Source organism: Melanerpes formicivorus, unplaced genomic scaffold (genome assembly GCF_026170545.1).
Source record: "Melanerpes formicivorus ecotype bairdi unplaced genomic scaffold, bMelFor1.0.p_v2 SCAF_382, whole genome shotgun sequence".
Lineage (NCBI taxonomy): Eukaryota > Metazoa > Chordata > Aves > Piciformes > Picidae > Melanerpes > Melanerpes formicivorus.
The window spans coordinates 99656-118067 of record NW_027142734.1 but is presented as its reverse complement, the minus strand read 5'-3'; the positions used below and the strand labels follow the sequence as shown (position 1 = coordinate 118067).

Genomic DNA, 18412 nt, shown 5'->3' with positions numbered 1-18412 from the left:
CCATCCTAGGGTGCTGAGAGAGCTGGCAGATGAGCTGCCAAGCCGCTCTCCATCGTAGTCCTCCAGTCCTGGCTCCTGGTGAGGTCCCAGGTGACTGGAAACTGGCCAATGTGGTCCCCATCCACAAGAAGGGTCGGATGGAGGAACCTGGAAACTACAGGCCAGTCAGCCTGACCTCAGTGCCAGGGAAAGTGATGGAGCAGATTATCCTGGTGGCAATCACTGCGCACCTGAAGGATGGCCAAGGGCTCAGGTCCAGCCAACATGGATTTAGGAAGGGCAGGTCCTGCCTCTCCAACCTGATCTCCTTCTATGATCAGGTGACCCATCTGGTGGATGTGGGGAAGCCTGTGAATGTGGTCTACCTGGACTTAAGCAAGGCCTTTGACACCATCCCCCACAGCAAACTGCTGTCTAAGCTGTCAGCTCGAGGCTTGGACCACAACACTCTGTGCTGGGTTAGGAACTGGCTGGAGGGCTGAGCCCAGAGAGTGGTGGTGAGTGGTGCCACATCCAGCTGGCAGCCAGGCACCAGTGGTGTGCCCCAGGATCAGTGCTGGTCCCCATCCTCTTTAACATCTTCATTGATGATCTGGATGAGGGCATTGAGTCAGTCATCAGCACATTTGCAGATGACACCAAGTTGGGAGCAGATGTTAGTCAGAGGGTAGAAAGGCTCTGCAGAGGGACCTCGACTGACTGGACTGATGGGCAGAGACCAATGGGATGGCATTCAACAAGTCCAAGTGCTGAGTGCTGCACTTTGGCTACGGCAATCCCATGCAGAGCTACAGGCTGGGGTCGGAGTGGCTGGAGAGCTCCCAAACAGAGAGGGACCTGGGGGTACTGATCGACAGCCACGTGAATATGAGCCAGCAGCGTACCCAGGTGGTCAAGAGGGCCAATGGCATCCTGGCCTGCATTAGGAATAGTGTGGCCAGCAGGAGCAGGGAAGTCATTGTGCTCCTGTACTCTGCATTGTTGAGGCCGCACCTTGAGTCCTGTGTCCAGTTCTGGGCCCCTCAGTTTAAGATGGACATAGAAACACTTGAACGTGTCCCGAGAAGGGCAACAAGGCTGGGGAGAGGCCTTGAACACAGCCCTGTGAGGAGAGGCTGAGGGAGCTGGGATTGTTTAGCCTGGAGAAGAGGAGGCTCAGGGGTGACCTCATTGCCCTCTACAACTACCTGAAAGGTGGTTGTAGCCAGGAAGGGGTTGGCCTCTTCTCTCAGGCAACCAGCACCAGAACAAGGAGACACAGTCTCAGGCTGCACCAGGGGAGGTTTAGACTCGAGGTGAGGAGGAAGTTCTACACCGAGCGAGTCATTCGTCATTGGAATGTGCTGCCCAGGGAGGTGGTGGAGTCACCGTCCCTGGAGGCATTCAAGAGGGGATTGGACGTGGCACTTGGTGCCATGGTCTAGTCATGGGGTCTGTGGTGACAGGTTGGACTCGATGATCCTCGAGGTCTCTTCCAACCTTAGTTATACTGTGCTACTGTGATACTGTGATACCCCTTTTATGGAATAATCATATAGCAAAAGCGTTGCCACCAGGTATATTTTTGATTTGTGGAGATCGTGCCTGGCAGGGAATTCCAGCTAATCCAGTGGGGGGTCCCTGTTATTTAGGGTCTTTATCCACAATAGCACCATCTCAGACTCAGTGGTTAAAAATTTTAAAGCAAACACAGCAACTACGGAAAAAACGTGCAGTTGAGCGATTATCACCAGAATGTATTGACCAAGTGGAATTGAGGGGAGATGCAATGAGATCTTTTGTGAGTTTGGTAATGCCAGGTGCAGCTCCAGCAAAGGCTTTTGTCACCAGTTGGGGCTGTCCCCTTAAGAAAGGGAATATGGTGGACGGAAGTTGGTAAATGAAAAGAACGATCTAAACTAATTTCATTGGTAGCGTGGGAGGAAGCGCCTTCTGAACTGGGAGTGCAGGAGGGTATCCTGGGCATTCCAGCACTTTTCTATCAGTCTTTCTTCCGCTTCTCCTTCGGGCAGCATCTTGCAGCTCCTGGGCTTTCGGCCAAGGCTTTGCCTTGAAACCGATAAGCTACCAAGGCCTGTATTAACTCCTTTCCAATTAACACAACTGCTTCTAACTTTTTTCTCTTTCTCTCTCTTTCTAACCCGCTCTGGGGTAAAGGGGGAGAGAGGGGGAGAGCGGAGGAGGGGAACCCCCTCAGCAGAGGGGGAACTCTCATTTCTGTGCTACTCTGTTGTATATCTTTGTACATATTGTAAATATTGTAAATTTGTATATATTTCCCTGCATATCCTACATTGCTTTGTAAATATACAGCACCCACTGCTTTGCTAATTCAGCTGTGAGGTTTTTTCCCTTTCCCTTCAATTTTCTTTCCCTTTACTTTACAGGGGGGAGGGAGGAGGCTTCTTGGCCTTACCCTTCCAACCCTCGACAGCTTTGAGTGAAGTAGAAAGATTAGCGTGTTGGTCAGTAAAAAACGCAAATGTTACCACCCAAGTGTTGGAAGAGCTATTGTTAGATCAAAACCCATTGAAACATGCATTGCTGCAAAATCGTGCTGCAATTGATTTTTTGTTGTTGGCTCAAGGGCATGGGCGTGAAGACTTTGATGGAATGCATTGGTTTAACCTGTCAGATCATGGAGTGTCAATACATGCTGAGATGAAGTGGCTAAAGAATGTACGCACGCTGTTGCAATTGTAAAAAGTCTCTTGGATGATTTTTTAAGATCAATATTTTGTAATGTGTCACAGTGGGTTAAACAATTGATAAAAGAAGCTTTAAGGCTTTTAGGTATTATTATATTAATTTTAATTATTGATGAACTTGTTTATAATTGTATCATGCAAAGTGTTCAAAGGATAACCTCCAAGGCCTTGCTTGCACAAAAGAAAAACGGGGGAATTGTTGGGGATTGGTTTAAGGAAAAAAGACATGGGTCCCAGGAACACCTGTGCAATTCAGGCCTTGAAGGACTTTCTGTTGAAAATATAGCAATGGAGTAGGAGTTGTGGAAAAGTGCTGATTGCCTGGTATGCTAAGGTCAAGCTGCCCCAGAGAAGAGGCAAACAAGATGAGGAGGAGGCGAGATCTGGGGAAAAGAGGAACTAGACTGAGTAGAAAAAAAAACACAGAGTTGTGAAATAAACAAATGTAACCTTTTAGAAATAAACCAATAGAATGTGTTAAATTAGAATAGAATTAACTATGCATAAGATAAGACTATAAATAATGAAGTGTGGAACAATAAAGTTGGATGATTTCTATCACTCATATTGAGTCTTTGTCATCCCTGTCTCCATTCTCGACATGAAGGGACTGGAGCACTGGCTGGTGAAGAGAGACTGAGAGCCCTGGGGGTCTTTATAAATATCTGTGGGCTGGGGATCAAGAGGGAGGGGCCAGGCTCTGCTCAGTTGCACCCTGGGATAGGACAAGGGGCAATGGATAGAAACTACAGCACAGGAGGTTCCACCTCAACATGAGGAGGAATTTCTTCACTATGAGGGTCACAGAGCATTAGAACAGGCTGCCCAGAGGGGTTGTGGAGTCTCCTCTGGAGACTTTCAAACCCCATCTGGATGTGTTCCTGTGCGACCTATGCTGGTCCTGCTCTGGCAGGAGTTTGGACTCAATGATCTTCAGAAGTGCCTTCCAACCCCTAACATCCTGTGCTCCATGATCCTGTTATGAATAAGGGGGAAATAAGGCAAAAAATGTATAAATGTATATTTATTTATTTATGAATTTGCTTCACCTCCCTTGTAACATGATACAAAGTTTATGAAGGTTTGGTAGGTTTGTTGAGGGTTATCTTCACAATAGGAATTGTTACAGGTAGTTTGAGAACAGTATTCCTCAAAGATTGATCCAAAAGCAGTAACATTACCTCACTTACAAAAGGAAGGCACTTCCAGGAGACCTTAGGAATATATCAAATACAGAGCTGTTTGCTGATTGTGGGAATTCCTCCAATCTAAACTGGAGAATCCTCCTGAACTGGTACTGCTGCTTAGTCCATGCATAGGAGGTGGGTAAAGAGTCAAGAGAAAGAGCTCTCTTGCTCTGCAACTCAGCTGTTTTATCAAAGTCACCTAATTTTGTCAGATGTCACTACATAAGGACATGTCTGTCGTGGCAGATTTGGTCACAGACTTGAATGTGGTGATTGAAGACAAGTTTATTAACGCATCTGAGGACCTTATTTATGCCCCAAGAGCTGATGTAACATATGGGCAAAGATACAAAAAGCAGAGCTGTGTCAATTAAATCATTTTAACAAACACATTCTTTCACTAATCTACAAAGTCAGGGCAGCAGCAGGGCAGCTGCCTCCTTTACACAGATACCAGAAAGCTTTCATCCCACAGTTTCAAACTTACAACATTCTTTGTTATTTTTCTTATCTCCTAAGGGAGATAGCTCCAACTCCCTCATCTCCTTCTTTATTAAGAAGACTTGGTTAACCATACGAGTTATCGTAGTCTGAACACATGGTACACAGGAAGCAGATATTAAGTTATAAACACATCATCTGGACATCTGGAATATTCGTGGTTCTGCCCAAAATAAAATTAAACATAACACAATAATCCATTTTATTGATCCTGAAAGACTAACTCAGCTATGGGAATCACAGAATCACAGAATCACGAAGGTTGGAAGAGACCTCAAAGATCATCAAGTCCAACCTGTCACCACAGACCGCATGACCACACCATGGTACCAAGTGCCACCAAGTCCAATCCCCTCTTGAACTTTCTCCTCACCTAGAGCCTGAACTACCCCTGGTAGTTCAGCGTGAGACTGTGCCCTCTTGTTCTGGTGTTGGTTGCTTGAGAGAAGAGACCAACAACTCCCTCCTGGCTACAACCACCCTTCAGGTAGCTGTAGACAGCAATAAGGTCTCCCCTGAGCCTCCTCTTCTCCATGCTAAACAATCCCAGCTCCCTCAGCCTCTCTTCACAGAGCTGTGCTCCAGACCCCTCCCCAGCCTCATTGCCCTTATCTGGACACATTCCAGCAACTCAAGATCTTTCCTAAAGTGAGGAGCCCAGAACTGGACACAGGACTCAAGGTGTGGCCTAATCAGTGCTGAGCACAGGGCAGAATGACTTCCCTGCTCCTGCTGGCCATACTTTTCTTGATGAGGGCCAGGATGCCCTTGGCCTTTTTGGGCACCTGGGCACACTGCTGGCTCATGTTTAGGTGGCTGCCAATCAGCCTCCCCAGGTCCCTTTATGTTTGGCAGCTCTCCAGCCACTCTGACCCCAGCCTGTAGCTCTGCATGGGGTTGTTGTGGCCAAAGTGCAGCACTCGGCACTTGGACTTGTTAAATGCCATCCCGTTGGACTCCACCCATCTGTCCAGTCACTCAAGGTCCCTCTGCAGAGCCCTTCTATCCTCTAACTTACCAACATCTGCTCCCAGCTTGGTGTCATCTGCAAATGTGCTGATGACTGACTCAATGCCCTCATCCAGATCATCAATGAAGATGTTAAAGAGGACAGGGCCCAGCACTGATCCCTGGGGGGCACACCACTAGTGCCTGGCTGCCAGCTGGATGTGGCACCATTCACCACCACTCTCTGGGCTCAGCCCTCCAGCCAGTTCCTAACCCAGCACAGAGTGTTGTGGTCCAAGCCATGAGCCGACAGCTTAGACAGCAGTTTGCTGTGGGGGACGGTGTCAAAGGCCTTGCTTAAGTCCAGGTAGACCAAATCCACAGCCTGCCCCACGTCCACCAGGCAGTCACCTGATCATAGAAGGAGATCAGGTTGGAGAGGCAGGACCTGCCCTTCCTAAATCCATGTTGGCTGGTCCTGAGCCCTTGGCCATCCTTCAGGTGCGCAGTGATTGCTGCCAGGATAATCTGCTCCATCACTTTCCCTGGCACTGAGGTCAGGCTGACTGGCCTGTAGTTTCCAGGTTCCTCCATCCGACCCTTCTTGTGGATGGGGACCACATTGGCCAGTTTCCAGTCACCTGGGAAAAAAAAAATATGAAGAGACAACAAAACACCTCCTGCTTTAATTGTGCTCATTGTTCAACTCCTACAGCTGGAGAAGGCAACAGCAGGGAACAGCCAGGCCTGGCAGGGTGGAATTAGCACATGGCAGAGTCAGCTTAACACATGGAAGGAAAAAAAAAACACCAAAATGAACCTTTCCCAGCACAACCTGACTCCTGGAGTGATATTCCCACAGCAAACAGCAGCCTTTCATGCCAGGGCAGGATATTTCAGGTGGGTTCAGGAGGAAGCCACATTTAGAACCAGAAGAGGCATTGTGGTTACTTGCAGCGTGTCAAAGGGGACGTCCAAGGCCAGGCACTGGCTTGCCCACCTGATCAGGTAGTAGGAGAGCAGGAGGGGAGTGGTGTGGGGCAGCAGGTCCTGCTGAGTCTGGAAGAGTTGGCCCCCTCCCCAAACCATAGCATCTCCCAGCCTCAGCAAGAGCTGCTGGAGAATCAGCAGGTCTTGGCAGATGAGGAAGTGGATGGTAGCAATCTTACAGACTCCCCAGCACAGCACACTGCCAGCCGTGCTGCTGCTGTACAGTTGGCTGAGGTGCAGCTGCAGGTTTAGGTGAGGAGCTCTCTCCATGTCGGTGTCCATCTCATAGTCCATGTCTTGGATGAGCACCCGAATGGCATGGATGGGGTTCCTGATCTCCTGCAGTTTGCTGTGGATCTCCTCTATCACACTTTCTGTGTCATTAGCTATCAAGTCCTCCAGGATCTGCTCTACAGCCTTTTCTGGAAGCTGGAGGTGGGAGCAGGCCATTTCCATGCTGAAGGCCATGTCCATGGAAATTGATTCCCCAGGTGAAGGCACTGGACAAGACAGACAACATCATGAGGCATCTCCAAATCATCAAAGATAGCAGCAGCATCCTCAGTCAGGAGGTGCTCATTGGAGAGGAGATAAAGATGGTCCACCCAGGGACAGGGCATGAGGAAAGACACAGAGCCCTTCTTCAGCAGGCAAACCATGCTGGTGTAAGGGTTGAAGAGCAGGACCAGAGGCTGTGAAATTTCTTCCTGGTACTGAAGGCAGCAGGTGTAGAACTTGGACCAGAACTCCACCTGCAGCTGCCAGAACTCCTCTGGTGAGCACTCATACTCTATCACACTGCCTGGGAACTCACTTTCCACAGCCAAGGTAACCTCCTTTTTTAACTCATCCCATGTCAGATCCATGTGCCTCTCTGTTCCTTGAGAAAAGATCTGCAGAGCCTTCTGGATAGCTGTCTTGCTGAAGCGCCCAGGCATGAAGAGATACTCCAGGTAGGTCTCCTTGGGGTCCTGATCATATTGAACTGTCACCTCCTCCTCAGGCAGAGGCTGCACAAAGACCTGGTTCCACTAGCCTGCCACATTTTGCTGGAAGTTGATGTATTTCACAACTGTTTGGTTCTTCTCCTTGTGCCACAGTGCCCAGATCTTGGCCGAGGTTAAGGCAAAGTCAACAAGAGTCTCCTGGGAGGAGAAGAGGGAGGAAATGTGGTCCAGGCTGTAGCAGCTGCTCTCGGTGCTCACCAGCTGGAAGACACAAAACTGTCCTCTCTTGGGCGCATGCATGTAGACACCCAGGTAAAGCCCTGGGCACTGGGAGAAGGCCATTTGCAGGCAGTGGCCGGTCCCAGCTGCAAGCTCCAGGTCCCTGCTGACCGGCATGAACTCCAGCAGGTCTGCAACCATCGGATACATCTGATCCTTGTAGGACCACATCTGATGTTTATGCTCCTGGCAGAGGGCAAAGAGGAAGGCATCATGCTCCAGGCAGTGCACGGAGAGGCTGACAGGCAGGTCAGAGGGCCCACAGTCACCTCTGATGGCAGTTGGCATCCAGCCAGTCAGGAGACGCTGCATCACCGAGCTCTGCTTCAGCTGCACCACCGAAACCATTCCAGGTGCATCATGAGGAGGCAGCTTAAGGACAAAGATCCCTCCAGATGCTGAGGGCAGAGCAAAGAGAGCTTCCCCCTCACTGCTCAGCCATGCAACTGAGGCGACCGAGTCAGGGGCCAGCCCTGGGAAGATACTGAGTCCAATTGTTCCAACTCTTGGCCATATATTCTGATGTTAAGTTTGTCTTTTCAAATTCCTCCCGAGTAAGGCCATGAAAATTTTTAAATCCTCCATAAGTTTTGCTAAACCACACTAAACCCAGCACATATAAAATGAAAAAACTTAAAAATTGACATGCTTTAACAATTCTTTCTTGTGACATCATACCTGAACTCCCCCTTTTTTGGTTTTATAACATAAAAATGAAAGTGACTTTTATGCTATAAAACATTTTAACCTTCCCTTTAACCATTTGAGATTATTACTCCGCTATGACATTCTGGTGAGCTAGCACATAAACCCATGTGAACGTGTTTCCTAGTCACACAGCAATTAAGCGATACTCAGTCCTAATTCAGATGCCTTATAGCAACATTCATGTGCGATCAGCCTCAGATCGATGTCATCAGTTTCAGTTCAGCATGACAGCTACTGTGATCAGTCTCAGGTCTGCTGGTTTTCAGCTTGAGGGGCATTGCCATGTGTCAATTCCTGCGTTGTCAGTGATGTGTGCAGAACTGAGTTGCAGAACCGATCTTTCCAGCTCATGACATGGATTGACTTTTGCTTGCTAGCATCACTAAAAACCTGTAGGTGACAAAATGTACTTCCTCTTCCCACACTAACAGATGCCTGAATTGTGAGTAGGGACTCATATGAAGCTGTGAGGGAGTGGTCCTGGCTACAAGAAGGACCTGGGAGTACTGGTGGACAAGTTCACCATGAGCCAGCACAGTGGCCTTGTGGACCAGAAGACCAATGGTCTTCCAGGGTGCATTAAGAACAGTGTGGGCAGCAGGTCAAGTTCTCATTTCCCTCTGCCCTAGTGAGGCAACATCTAGAGCACTGGATCCAGTTCTGGGCTTGCCAGTACAGGAGAGACAGGGAACTACTGGACAGAGTCCAGCAGAGGCTACAAAGATGCTGAGGGGCCTGGAGCATCTCCGAGGAGGAAAGGCTGAGAGCCCTGGGGCTGCTGAGTCTGGAGACGAACAGCCCCAGAGGGGATCTGGTCAATGCTCAGCAAGAGCTAAAGGGTGTGGAGCAAGAGGAAGGAGCCAGACTCTTGTCAGTGGTGCCCAGTGACAGGAGAAGGGGCAATGGGAACCCAAGAATTTTCACATAACCATGAAGAAAAGCTTTGGTGTGAGGGTGCTAGAGCAGGCTGTCTGGAGAGGCTGTGGAGTCTCCTTCTCTGGAGAGATTCCAAACCCACCTGGACATTGTGATCCTGGGCAAGCTGCTGTGGTGCCCTGCTTTAGCAGGAGTGCTTGGGCTATAGATGATCCCCAGAGGTCCCTTGCAACCTCCACCATGCTGTGATCTAACTACTGTAGGGTGCGACATACTGTCCTTCAAGCATGGCATGCAAACTTGTCCTGCCCATTTGAAGGTACATTTAATGGCTCAAGCTGACTTTCCAGAGACATTAAAGCTGCAGACAGATGCTTACTGATGTCCTCAAGAGCACCTAGCTACCACTGCAAAAAAAATAAAAGGCTTAAGGCTTGTGTGCAGCTGGATTTCCAGTAAGGGGAAATAGTTACCAGAAGAAAGCCTAATGAGGCAGAGCATGGTGATGACTCTGTGTGCTTCATGTTCATTCCATGGTTCACAGCTGTGCAGAAATAAGCAAGCCCTATGAGGAGAGGCTGAGGGAGCTGGGGTTGTTTAGCCTGGAGAAAAAGGAGGCTCAGGGGAGACCTTATTGCTCTCTACAACTACCTGAAGGGAGGCTGTGGACAGGTGGGGGTTGGTCTCTTCTCCCAGGCAACCAGCACCAGAACAAGAGGACACAGTCTCAAGCTGCACCAGGGGAAGTTTAGGCTTGAGGTGAGGAGAAAGTTCTTCCCAGAGAGAGTTGTTAGCCATTGGAATGTGCTGCCCAGGGAGGTGGTGGAGTCACTATCCCTGGTGGTGTTCAAGAGGGGATTGGTCGTGGCACTTGAGGACATGGTTTAGTTAGTCATGGGGTCTGTGTTGACAGGTTGGACTTGATGATCTCTGAGGTCTTTTCCATCCTTACTGATTCTATGATTCTAACAAATCCATTTGCCTTTCTCCTAGGCTAACCCTCTCTGTACGTGATGCATCCAAAAATACCTTACCTTTTTGTGGGTTTTTGTGCTTTTATAATCCTTATCTTAAAACACGACCATGAATATAAAGAAAAGACAAAAAAAATTTACAGCAAAAATCCATAAAAGTCTCAAAAACTGTCAAAAATAAATCAGTTAAAAAAAAAACAAACCAAAAAAAGATGTTACGTAACTTATTCTACTCATTATTACTTATATTTCATTACACTTATTTATTACTTAACACACCTTATCAGAATCACTAAATACTTATCATAAGTACTCATTATTCATTATCCTTACTGGAAAAACTTGACTACTACAAAAATAAAAAGAACTCCAAAATACATTCTAATAAAACCCCAAAGCTAAAATAATTCTCCACATCAGGTTTGCACCTACAAAATGTTAAAATATCTTTCCTAACAAAACTTAGCAGTGTCTCTCAAAATCTCAAACAGCTTCTGCAGACAGCAAAACACTGCAAGCAAGAGAGAGAGAGAGAGAGAAGACAAAGAGAAGGATGGGGGTGAAGGAGGGCAGGAAGCTGCAAACAGGCAGCAGTAGAAAGAAACAATCTTCTCCCATTCTTTACAAGCTGTTATCTTCAGAAATGTGCAGATTTTCAAGCTTTACAACTAAAGTTCTGACTTCATGAACACTGCTTTCAGCTCCAAACTTTACTTTTCAATAGTTTCTGGGTGATGAAAAAAATAGAATCATAGACTCAATAAGGTTGGAAAAGACCTCAGAGATCATCAAGTCCAACCTGTGACCCAACACCTCATGACTAACTAAACCACGGCTTCAAGTGCCACATCCAATCCCCTCTTGAACACCTCCAGGGATGGTGACTCCACCACCTCTCTGGGCAGCATATTCCAATGGCCAATTACTCTTTCTGGGAAGAACTTTCTCCTCTCCTCCAGCCTAAACTTCCCCAGGCACAGCTTGAGACTATGTCCTCTTGTTCTGGTGCTGATTGCCTGGGAGAAGAGACCAACCCCTTCCTGGCTACAACCACCCTTCAGGTAGTTGTAGACAGCAGAGCAACAGATGTCGTTTACCCGGACCTGAGCAAAGCCTTCAACACTGTCCCGCAACACATCCTCGTCTCCAGGCTGGTGACACATGGGTTTGAGGGGTGGACCACTAGATGGATAAAGAACTGGCTTGATGGCTGCACCCAAAGAGTGGCTGTCAATGGCTCCATGTCCCAGTGGAGGCCAGTGGCAAGCAGAGTCCCTCAGGGATCACTCCTGGGACCAGGCTTGTTCAGCATCTTTGTGGGTGCCATGGACAGTGGCACTGAGTGCAGCCTCAGCAAGTTTGCTGATGACACCAAGCTGTGTGGTGCAGCAGACACGCTGGAGGGAAGGGAGGCCATCCAGAGGGACCTGGACAGGCTGGAGAGGTGGGCACAAGCCAACCTCAGGAGGTTCAACAAGACCAAGTGCAGGGTCCTGCATCTGAGTCAAGGCGATCCCAGGCACAAATAGAGTCTGGGCAGTGACTGGCTGGAAGGCAGCCCAGAGGACTTGAAGGTGCTGGTAGATGAGAAGCTCAACATGAGCTCTCAGTGTGCACTTGCAGGCCAGAAAGCAGGTCAAGGGAGGTGATTCTCCCCCTCTACTCAGTTCTGGTGGGACCCCACCTGGAGTACTGTGTCCAGTTCTGGAGCCCGTATTACAAGAGGGATATGGACATGTTGGAGTGTGTCCAGAGAAGAGCCACGAGGATGATCTGAGGTCTGAAGCACCTCTCCTATGAGGACAGACTGAAGGAGTTGGGGCTATTCAGTCTGGAGAAGAGAAGGCTCCGAGGTGACCTCATTGTGGCCTTCCAGTATCTGAAGGGGGCTACAATAAGGCTGAGGAGGGACTTCTCAGGATCTCAGGTAGTGATAGGACTAGGGGGAATGGAATGAAGCTGGAGTTGGGGAGATTCAGGCTGGATGTGAGGAGGAAGTTCTTCACTGTGAGAGTGGTGAAACCCTGGAATGGGTTGTCCAGGGAGGTGGTTGGGGCCCCATTCTTGGAGGTGTTTAAGAGCAGGCTGGACGAGGCTCTGGCCAGGCTGATCTAGTGTGGGGTGTCCCTGCCCATGGCAGGGGGGTTGGAACTAATGCTTAATCCAAAGTATTATTTTCTATTATTAATGATGAAGACCGTAGCCAATGGTAGTGGCCAGCTGAGATCTTCAGTATATTCAGCATCACACAGCTTCAGGGGGCAGATGTTCCCTTCTCATCATTCAAATAGACAAGACATTCAGAGTGTGAAATGGATCAGTCACACACACTACACTGAAGTGGAAGATGCAGGCACACTTGCAGGAAGCTTCTTGTTGTTTGGGCTGGGTGCCCTCTGCTACAGGGGTGTTTCCTGTGTCCAGAAGTCCAGCCCAGTGGGTGGACACAGGAAATTAGGTTATTTCCTACCATGATCCCTTGCACCACTATAAGTTTCACGGCAGGGTCTGGCACTTCGTCTTTTCTTCCTCTCAGCCACCTGGTAACTGGGGGAGAGATCTCCCGGCCATGGGCCTGGCTAGGCCCAAGGCCACGGGGGGATGGGCAGTCTCAGATCTGGCCATCTGAGACTAGCCTAGCAGTGGGGGGGGGGAAGGAGGAGCCTTGGGAGTTTTGGGTGCACCCTCAGGTGGGGATGGGATCTCTCTGGGTCTGTGTTGGGGTTCTTCTTGTCACTGTGTTTCTAGTTCTCTGCACGCACTCACTGTTCTCTATTTAAACTTTCCATCACTTTTGCAATCTGTTTGAGTCGTTATTTTGGCGCGTGGTGGGGAGGGGGTCTGCCCCAACCCATTACAAAGCTGAACATCCAACTAACCTGCTAATGGAATAGGAAAGTCTTACAAGATGATTGATGAAATTGAAATGTAATTACATGTTTGTTTATTATGTCATTACAACCACCGCGATAAGAAGGCCAGGCTTTGAAACATGACAAAATAAGAACCAGGCAACCAGCACCGGAACAAGAGGGCACAGTCTCAATCTGTGCCAGGGGAGGTTTAGGCTGGGTGTTAGGACAACGTTCTTCATAGAAAGAGAGATAGCCCATTGGAATGTGCTGCCCAGGGAGGTGGTGGAGTCACCATCACTGGAGGTGTTTAGGAAGAGACTGGATGGGGTGCTTTGAGCCATGGTTTAGTTGATTAGATGGTGTTGGATGATAGGTTGGACTCGATGATCTCAAAGGTCTTTTCCAACCTGGTCAATTCAATTAAAAAACTAGATGATCCTTGTGGTCCCTTCCAACCCTGACTGATACTATGATACTATGATAAGGTCTCCTCTGAGCCTCCTCTTCTCCAGGCTAAGCAACCCCAGCTCCATCAGCCTCTCCTCACAGGGCTGTGCTCCAGACTTCTCCCCAGCTTTGTTGCCCTTCTCTGGACACATTCCAGCAACTCAACATCTTTGCTAAAGTGAGGAGCCCGGAACGGGACACAGGACTCAAGGTGTGGCCTAACCAGTGCTGAGCACAGGGCAGAATGACTTCCCTGCTCCTGCTGGCCACACTATTCATGATGCAGGCCAGGATGCCATTGGCTGTCTTGGCCACCTGGGCACACTGCTGGCTCATGTTCAGCTGCTGGCAACCAGTACCCCAGGTCCCTTTCTGTCTGGCTGCTCTCCAGCCACAAGAAGGGCTGGATGGAGGAACCTGCAAACTCAAGCCCGTCAGCCTGTCAGCAGGGAGGTCATTCTGCCCCTGTACTCAGCACTGGTTAGGCCGCACCTCAAGTACTGTGTCCAGTTCTGGGCCCCTCAGTTTAGGAAGGAGGTTGACTTGCTGGAAGGTGTCCAGAGAAGGGCAATGAGGTCGGGGAGGGGTCTGGAGCAAAGCCCTGTGAGGAGAGGCTGAGGGAGCTGGGGTTGCTCAGCCTGGAGAAGAGGAGGCTCAGGGGAGTCCTTATTGCTTTCTACAACTACCTGAAGGGAGGTTGTAGCCAGGTGGGGGTTGGTCTCTTCTCCGAGACAACCAGCACCAGAACAAGAGGACATAGTCTCAAGCTGTGCCTGGGGAGTTTTAGGCTCAAGGTGAGGAGAAAGTTCTTCCCAGAGAGAGTTGTTAGCCATTGGAATGTGCTGCCCAGGGAGGTGGTGGAGTCACCAGCCCTGGAGGTGTTCAAGACGGGATTGGATGTGGCACTTGGTGCCATGGTTTTGTAGTCATGAGGTCTTTGGTGATAGGTTGGACTTGATGATCTTTGAGGTCTCTTCCAACCTTATTGATTCTGTGATTCTATGATTCTATGATATTTTGTATTCATGTATTAATAACCTCTTCATCACACAAAGGCAGTGCTGTGGTACACAAGGGCACTCAGAGGGAGACTGGCCCAGCCCTTGGGTTTCTCTTTCAAGGAAGAGACAGGGAGGAAGGATGGAGAGATACCACTGAGGGTGGTGAAATACAGAGGTGAACCTAGAAAGAGCACTGGGTGTCTTCAAAGGAAGAGGTGTAGATATGGGACACTATAGGACAGGCTGTGGTGGGGACACCTGAGGTCCATGACGAAGCTGAAAGTACTCATCAGAGATGACCTCTTCATCACCGTGGCTGTGACCATTGTCTCTGCAACCAGAAGGTAGCTGAACTTCATTGACAAAGACCTCATTGCCTCCTTGCCCCAACCAGCAGTGTCACACCATAGACCTGCTCCAACCATCGCACATCCTCACATCCCACTGCACCAGGAAGAGCAGTGAGCTGTGTCTGAGGGACAGGATCTCCCTTCCCTGGAGCTGAAGACCAGGACTTGGCCCTTTGGATTGAGAAAACCCATTCATATTTGCTCAGCATGAGAGCAACTCTGGAATTGTCTTGCCCTTGCTTTCTTCTGTTCTTGCTTCTTGCTTTCTTCTGTTCTTGCTTCTTGCTTTCTTCTGTTCTTGCTTCTTGCTTTCTTCTGTTCTTGCTTCTTGCTTTCTGCTCTAACAAGCCCCTGGGGAGGCTTTGTCAGTGATGGTCCTCAGTGGGACCCATTAACACTCCAGTAAACTTTGAAGCTTGATAATGACCTCCTGAGAGGTTTTTTTCAGCTTTCTTTCAGTCTGTGAGGCTCATCGACTCAACACCATAGCCAGCAGAGAGGTCATTAAATGCCTTGGGCTGGTCCTCTGCTGCTGAGCTGGGCCAGACTCCTGGGCTGGAGGGAGTTGCTGGCAAGCAGGCAGCACTTTAAAGAGACAGCTCTATCCAGGAGCTTCTCCTCTGCACAGCACAGCAGGGCTTAGGGCACTGCCAGGGGATCTTAGGGAGATGAAAAAGGCAGTGAGAGCTTCAAGGTGGCCAGGACTGGGAGATTGCTGAGAGTTTGCTGGAGAAGTCACTGCAGTCGCTGACACAGTGGATGCAGGACACTGCAGCTGTAGCTCCTGGGGGCATCTCCATCTCAGCAGCTGATGTTCAGCTGAAGACTCCTGGAGTGTTCACACAAAAGGATGACCAAAGCCCTTCAGTTCCATCTTGTGAGCAACAGTGAGCAGAAGTGGGTAAGGAGAAGCCTTCACCCTCAGCCCCTCTCTTCCCTTCACTGTCTCTGCAGCACTGCAGTGCTGGTCCCTGTTTCTCCACCTGTCCATGGGACTCCTGTTCTCTGGGATTTGTCACTTTATATTCTGAAACCAGAGGCATCTTCATAGTAACTCTGTGTCCCTGCTGCATTTGAAGCTGTGATAAACCCTGCCATTGGTTGGTAGTGATGGGAATGAGCTGATCCTTTCCTCATGCAGCTCAGGGAGGAGGGTTATGGTTAGCTTGAGAGAAGTGTCCCCTAACTTGTTATTGTCTTTCCTTCCTTGGACAGGTCTCCATGCTCAGAGGCAGCAGATGTCCAACAGCAGCTCCATCACCCAGTTCCTCCTTCTGGCATTCACAGACACAGAGCAGCTGCGGCTCCTACACTTCTGGCTCTTCATGGCCATCTACCTGGCTGCCCTGCTGGGCAATGGCCTCATCATCACCACCATAGCCTGTGACCACCATCTCCACACCCCCATGTACTTCTTCCTCCTCAACCTCTCCCTCCTTGACATGGGTGCCATCTCCACCACTGTCCCCAAATCACTTGCTAATTCTCTATGGCATATCCGGACAATCTCCTACAAAGGATGTTCTGCACAGCTCTTTTCCTTTCTCTTCTTCATTGTAGGGGAGTATTTTCTTCTCACCATCATGTGCTACGATTGCTATGTTGCCATCTGCAGACCCCTGCACTATGAGACCCTTCTGGGCAGCAGAGTTTGTGTCCACATGGCAGCAGCTGCCTGGACCTGTGGCTTTCTCTATGCTCTGCTGAACACAGCCAATACATTTTCACTACCCCTCTGCGAGGGCAATGCTCTGGAGCAGTTCTTCTGTGAAATCCCCCAGATCCTCAAGCTCTCCTGCTCCAGCTCCTACCTCAGGGAAGTTTGGCTAATTGTGCTCAGTGTCTTTGTAATTTTTAGTTGTTTTGTGTTCATTGTGGTGTCCTATGTGCAGATCTTCAGGGCTGTGCTGAGGATCCCCTCTCAACAGGGACGCCACAAAGCCTTTGCCACCTGCCTCCCTCATCTGGCTGTGGTCTCCCTGTTTGTCAGCACTTCATTTTTTGCCCATCTTAAGCCCCTCTCCATCTCTTCCCCATCCCTGGATCTGGTGGTGGCAGTTCTGTACTCGGTGGTGCCTCCAGCACTGAACCCTCTCATCTACAGCCTGAGGAACCAGGAGCTCAAGGCTGCCCTGAGCAAACTAATCACTGGATGCCTTCAGAAGCAATAAACTGTTTGTCTTCTCCTGCAGAGCAGTTCTGATGTCACTCAGTGCAGGCCCAGCCTGGCATCTCAGCTTTTGGCTGCTGCTGGTGGTGTTCCATTCTGAGAATGTTGTTTCCCCACAAGTGTCTTTCTCCAGACCATTTCTGATTCAGTCTTGGCCTGTCTGGTGTGACTCAGAGACTGCAGACATCAGGAGCTGTGCTTCCTGTGTGTTCAACACAAGAAGGCACCCTGCAGGGACTTGTTTCTCTGAGCTCCTTCCTCCAAGCCTTCTCTGGAGCTGCAGGGCAGTGCCTGTGTGCAGAGGTGGAGGGGCAGAGTCCCAGCACAGCAGCAGTTCCAGGGAGCCCCAGCACTTGGGCTGTCCTGAGCATCTCTTTCCTCCCTTCCGCACTCTCCTACTGAGCCTCTGTGTTGGGGCCAGGCCTGAGTGCTCTGTCAGACTGGGCACTGTGCTGCTGTGTGGCAGTGCTGGGACTACAGGCAGGGACAGGCCAGGGGCAGTGCTGGCACAGAGATGGCCTGAAGAGCAGTTCCACAAAAAAGATGTAATCTGCTCAGGGCAGTGTCTGAAGGCCTTCTTCCAGAGGTTCTCCCAAAATCGTGCCCAAGAAGTTGTCTCAGACAAGAACAGCAGGGAACAAGTGCCTGGAGAGCAACCAGACAGAAAGGGACCTGGGGGTACTGATTGACAGCTGGATGAACACGAGCCAGCAGTGTGCCCAGGTGCCCAAGAAGGCAAATGGCATCCTGGCCTGCATCAGAAATAGCATGGCCAGCAGGAGCAGGGAAGTCATTGTGCCCCTGTACTCTGCACTGTTTAGGCAGCACCTTGAGTCCTGTGTCCAGTTCTGGGCCCCTCAGTTTAAGAAGGACATTGAGAGATTTGAAGGTGTCCAGAGAAGGGCAATGAGGCCGGGGAGAGGCCTTGAGCACAGCCCTGTAAGGAGAGGCTGAGTGAGCTGGGGTTGTTTAGCCTGGAGAAGAGGAGGCTTAGAGACATTATTGCTGTCTACAACTACCTGAGGGGAGGTTGTAGCCAGGAGGGGGTTGGTCTCTTCTCCCAGGCAACCAGCACCAGAACAAGAGGACACAGTCTCAAGCTGTGCCTGGGGAAGTTTAGGCTGGAGGAGAGGAGAAAGTTCTTCCCAGAAAGAGTAATTTGCCATTGGAATGTGCTGCCCAGAGAGGTGGTGGAGTCACCGTCCCTGGAGGTGTACAAGAGGAGATTTGATGTGGCACTTGAAGCCATGGTTTAGTAGTCATGAGGTCATGGGTGACAGGTTGGACTTGATGATCTCTGAGGTCTTTTTCAGCCTTATTGAGTATGATTCTATGATTCTATGAATGTGAATATGCAGGTGTTTCATAGTTTCATAATTTCATTCAGGGTTGGAAGGGACCACAAGGATCATCTAGTTCCAAACCCCCTGCCATGGGCAGGGACACCCCACACTAGATCAGGCTGCCCAGA

At 49.6% G+C, this 18412-nt stretch overlaps 1 protein-coding gene and 1 pseudogene across 1 annotated transcript; one reads left to right on the top strand and one right to left on the bottom strand.

Moving 5' to 3' along the window:
* Positions 1 to 6250: 6250 nt before the first annotated feature.
* On the bottom strand, positions 6251 to 9294 carry LOC137459612 (nuclear pore complex protein Nup160 pseudogene; annotated as a pseudogene).
* A 6634-nt stretch (positions 9295 to 15928) lies between these two features.
* On the top strand, positions 15929 to 16942 carry LOC137459610 (olfactory receptor 14A16-like). Its single transcript, XM_068170429.1, has one exon. The coding sequence runs from the start codon at positions 15929 to 15931 to the stop codon at positions 16940 to 16942; it is 1014 nt and encodes a 337-aa protein (XP_068026530.1).
* Positions 16943 to 18412: the final 1470 nt, after the last annotated feature.

Bases quoted from the DNA above. Each gene is read 5' to 3' on its own strand.
- LOC137459610 (XM_068170429.1), top strand. From the start codon at position 15,929: ATGGTTAGCTTGAGAGAAGTGTCCCCTAACTTGTTATTGTCTTTCCTT.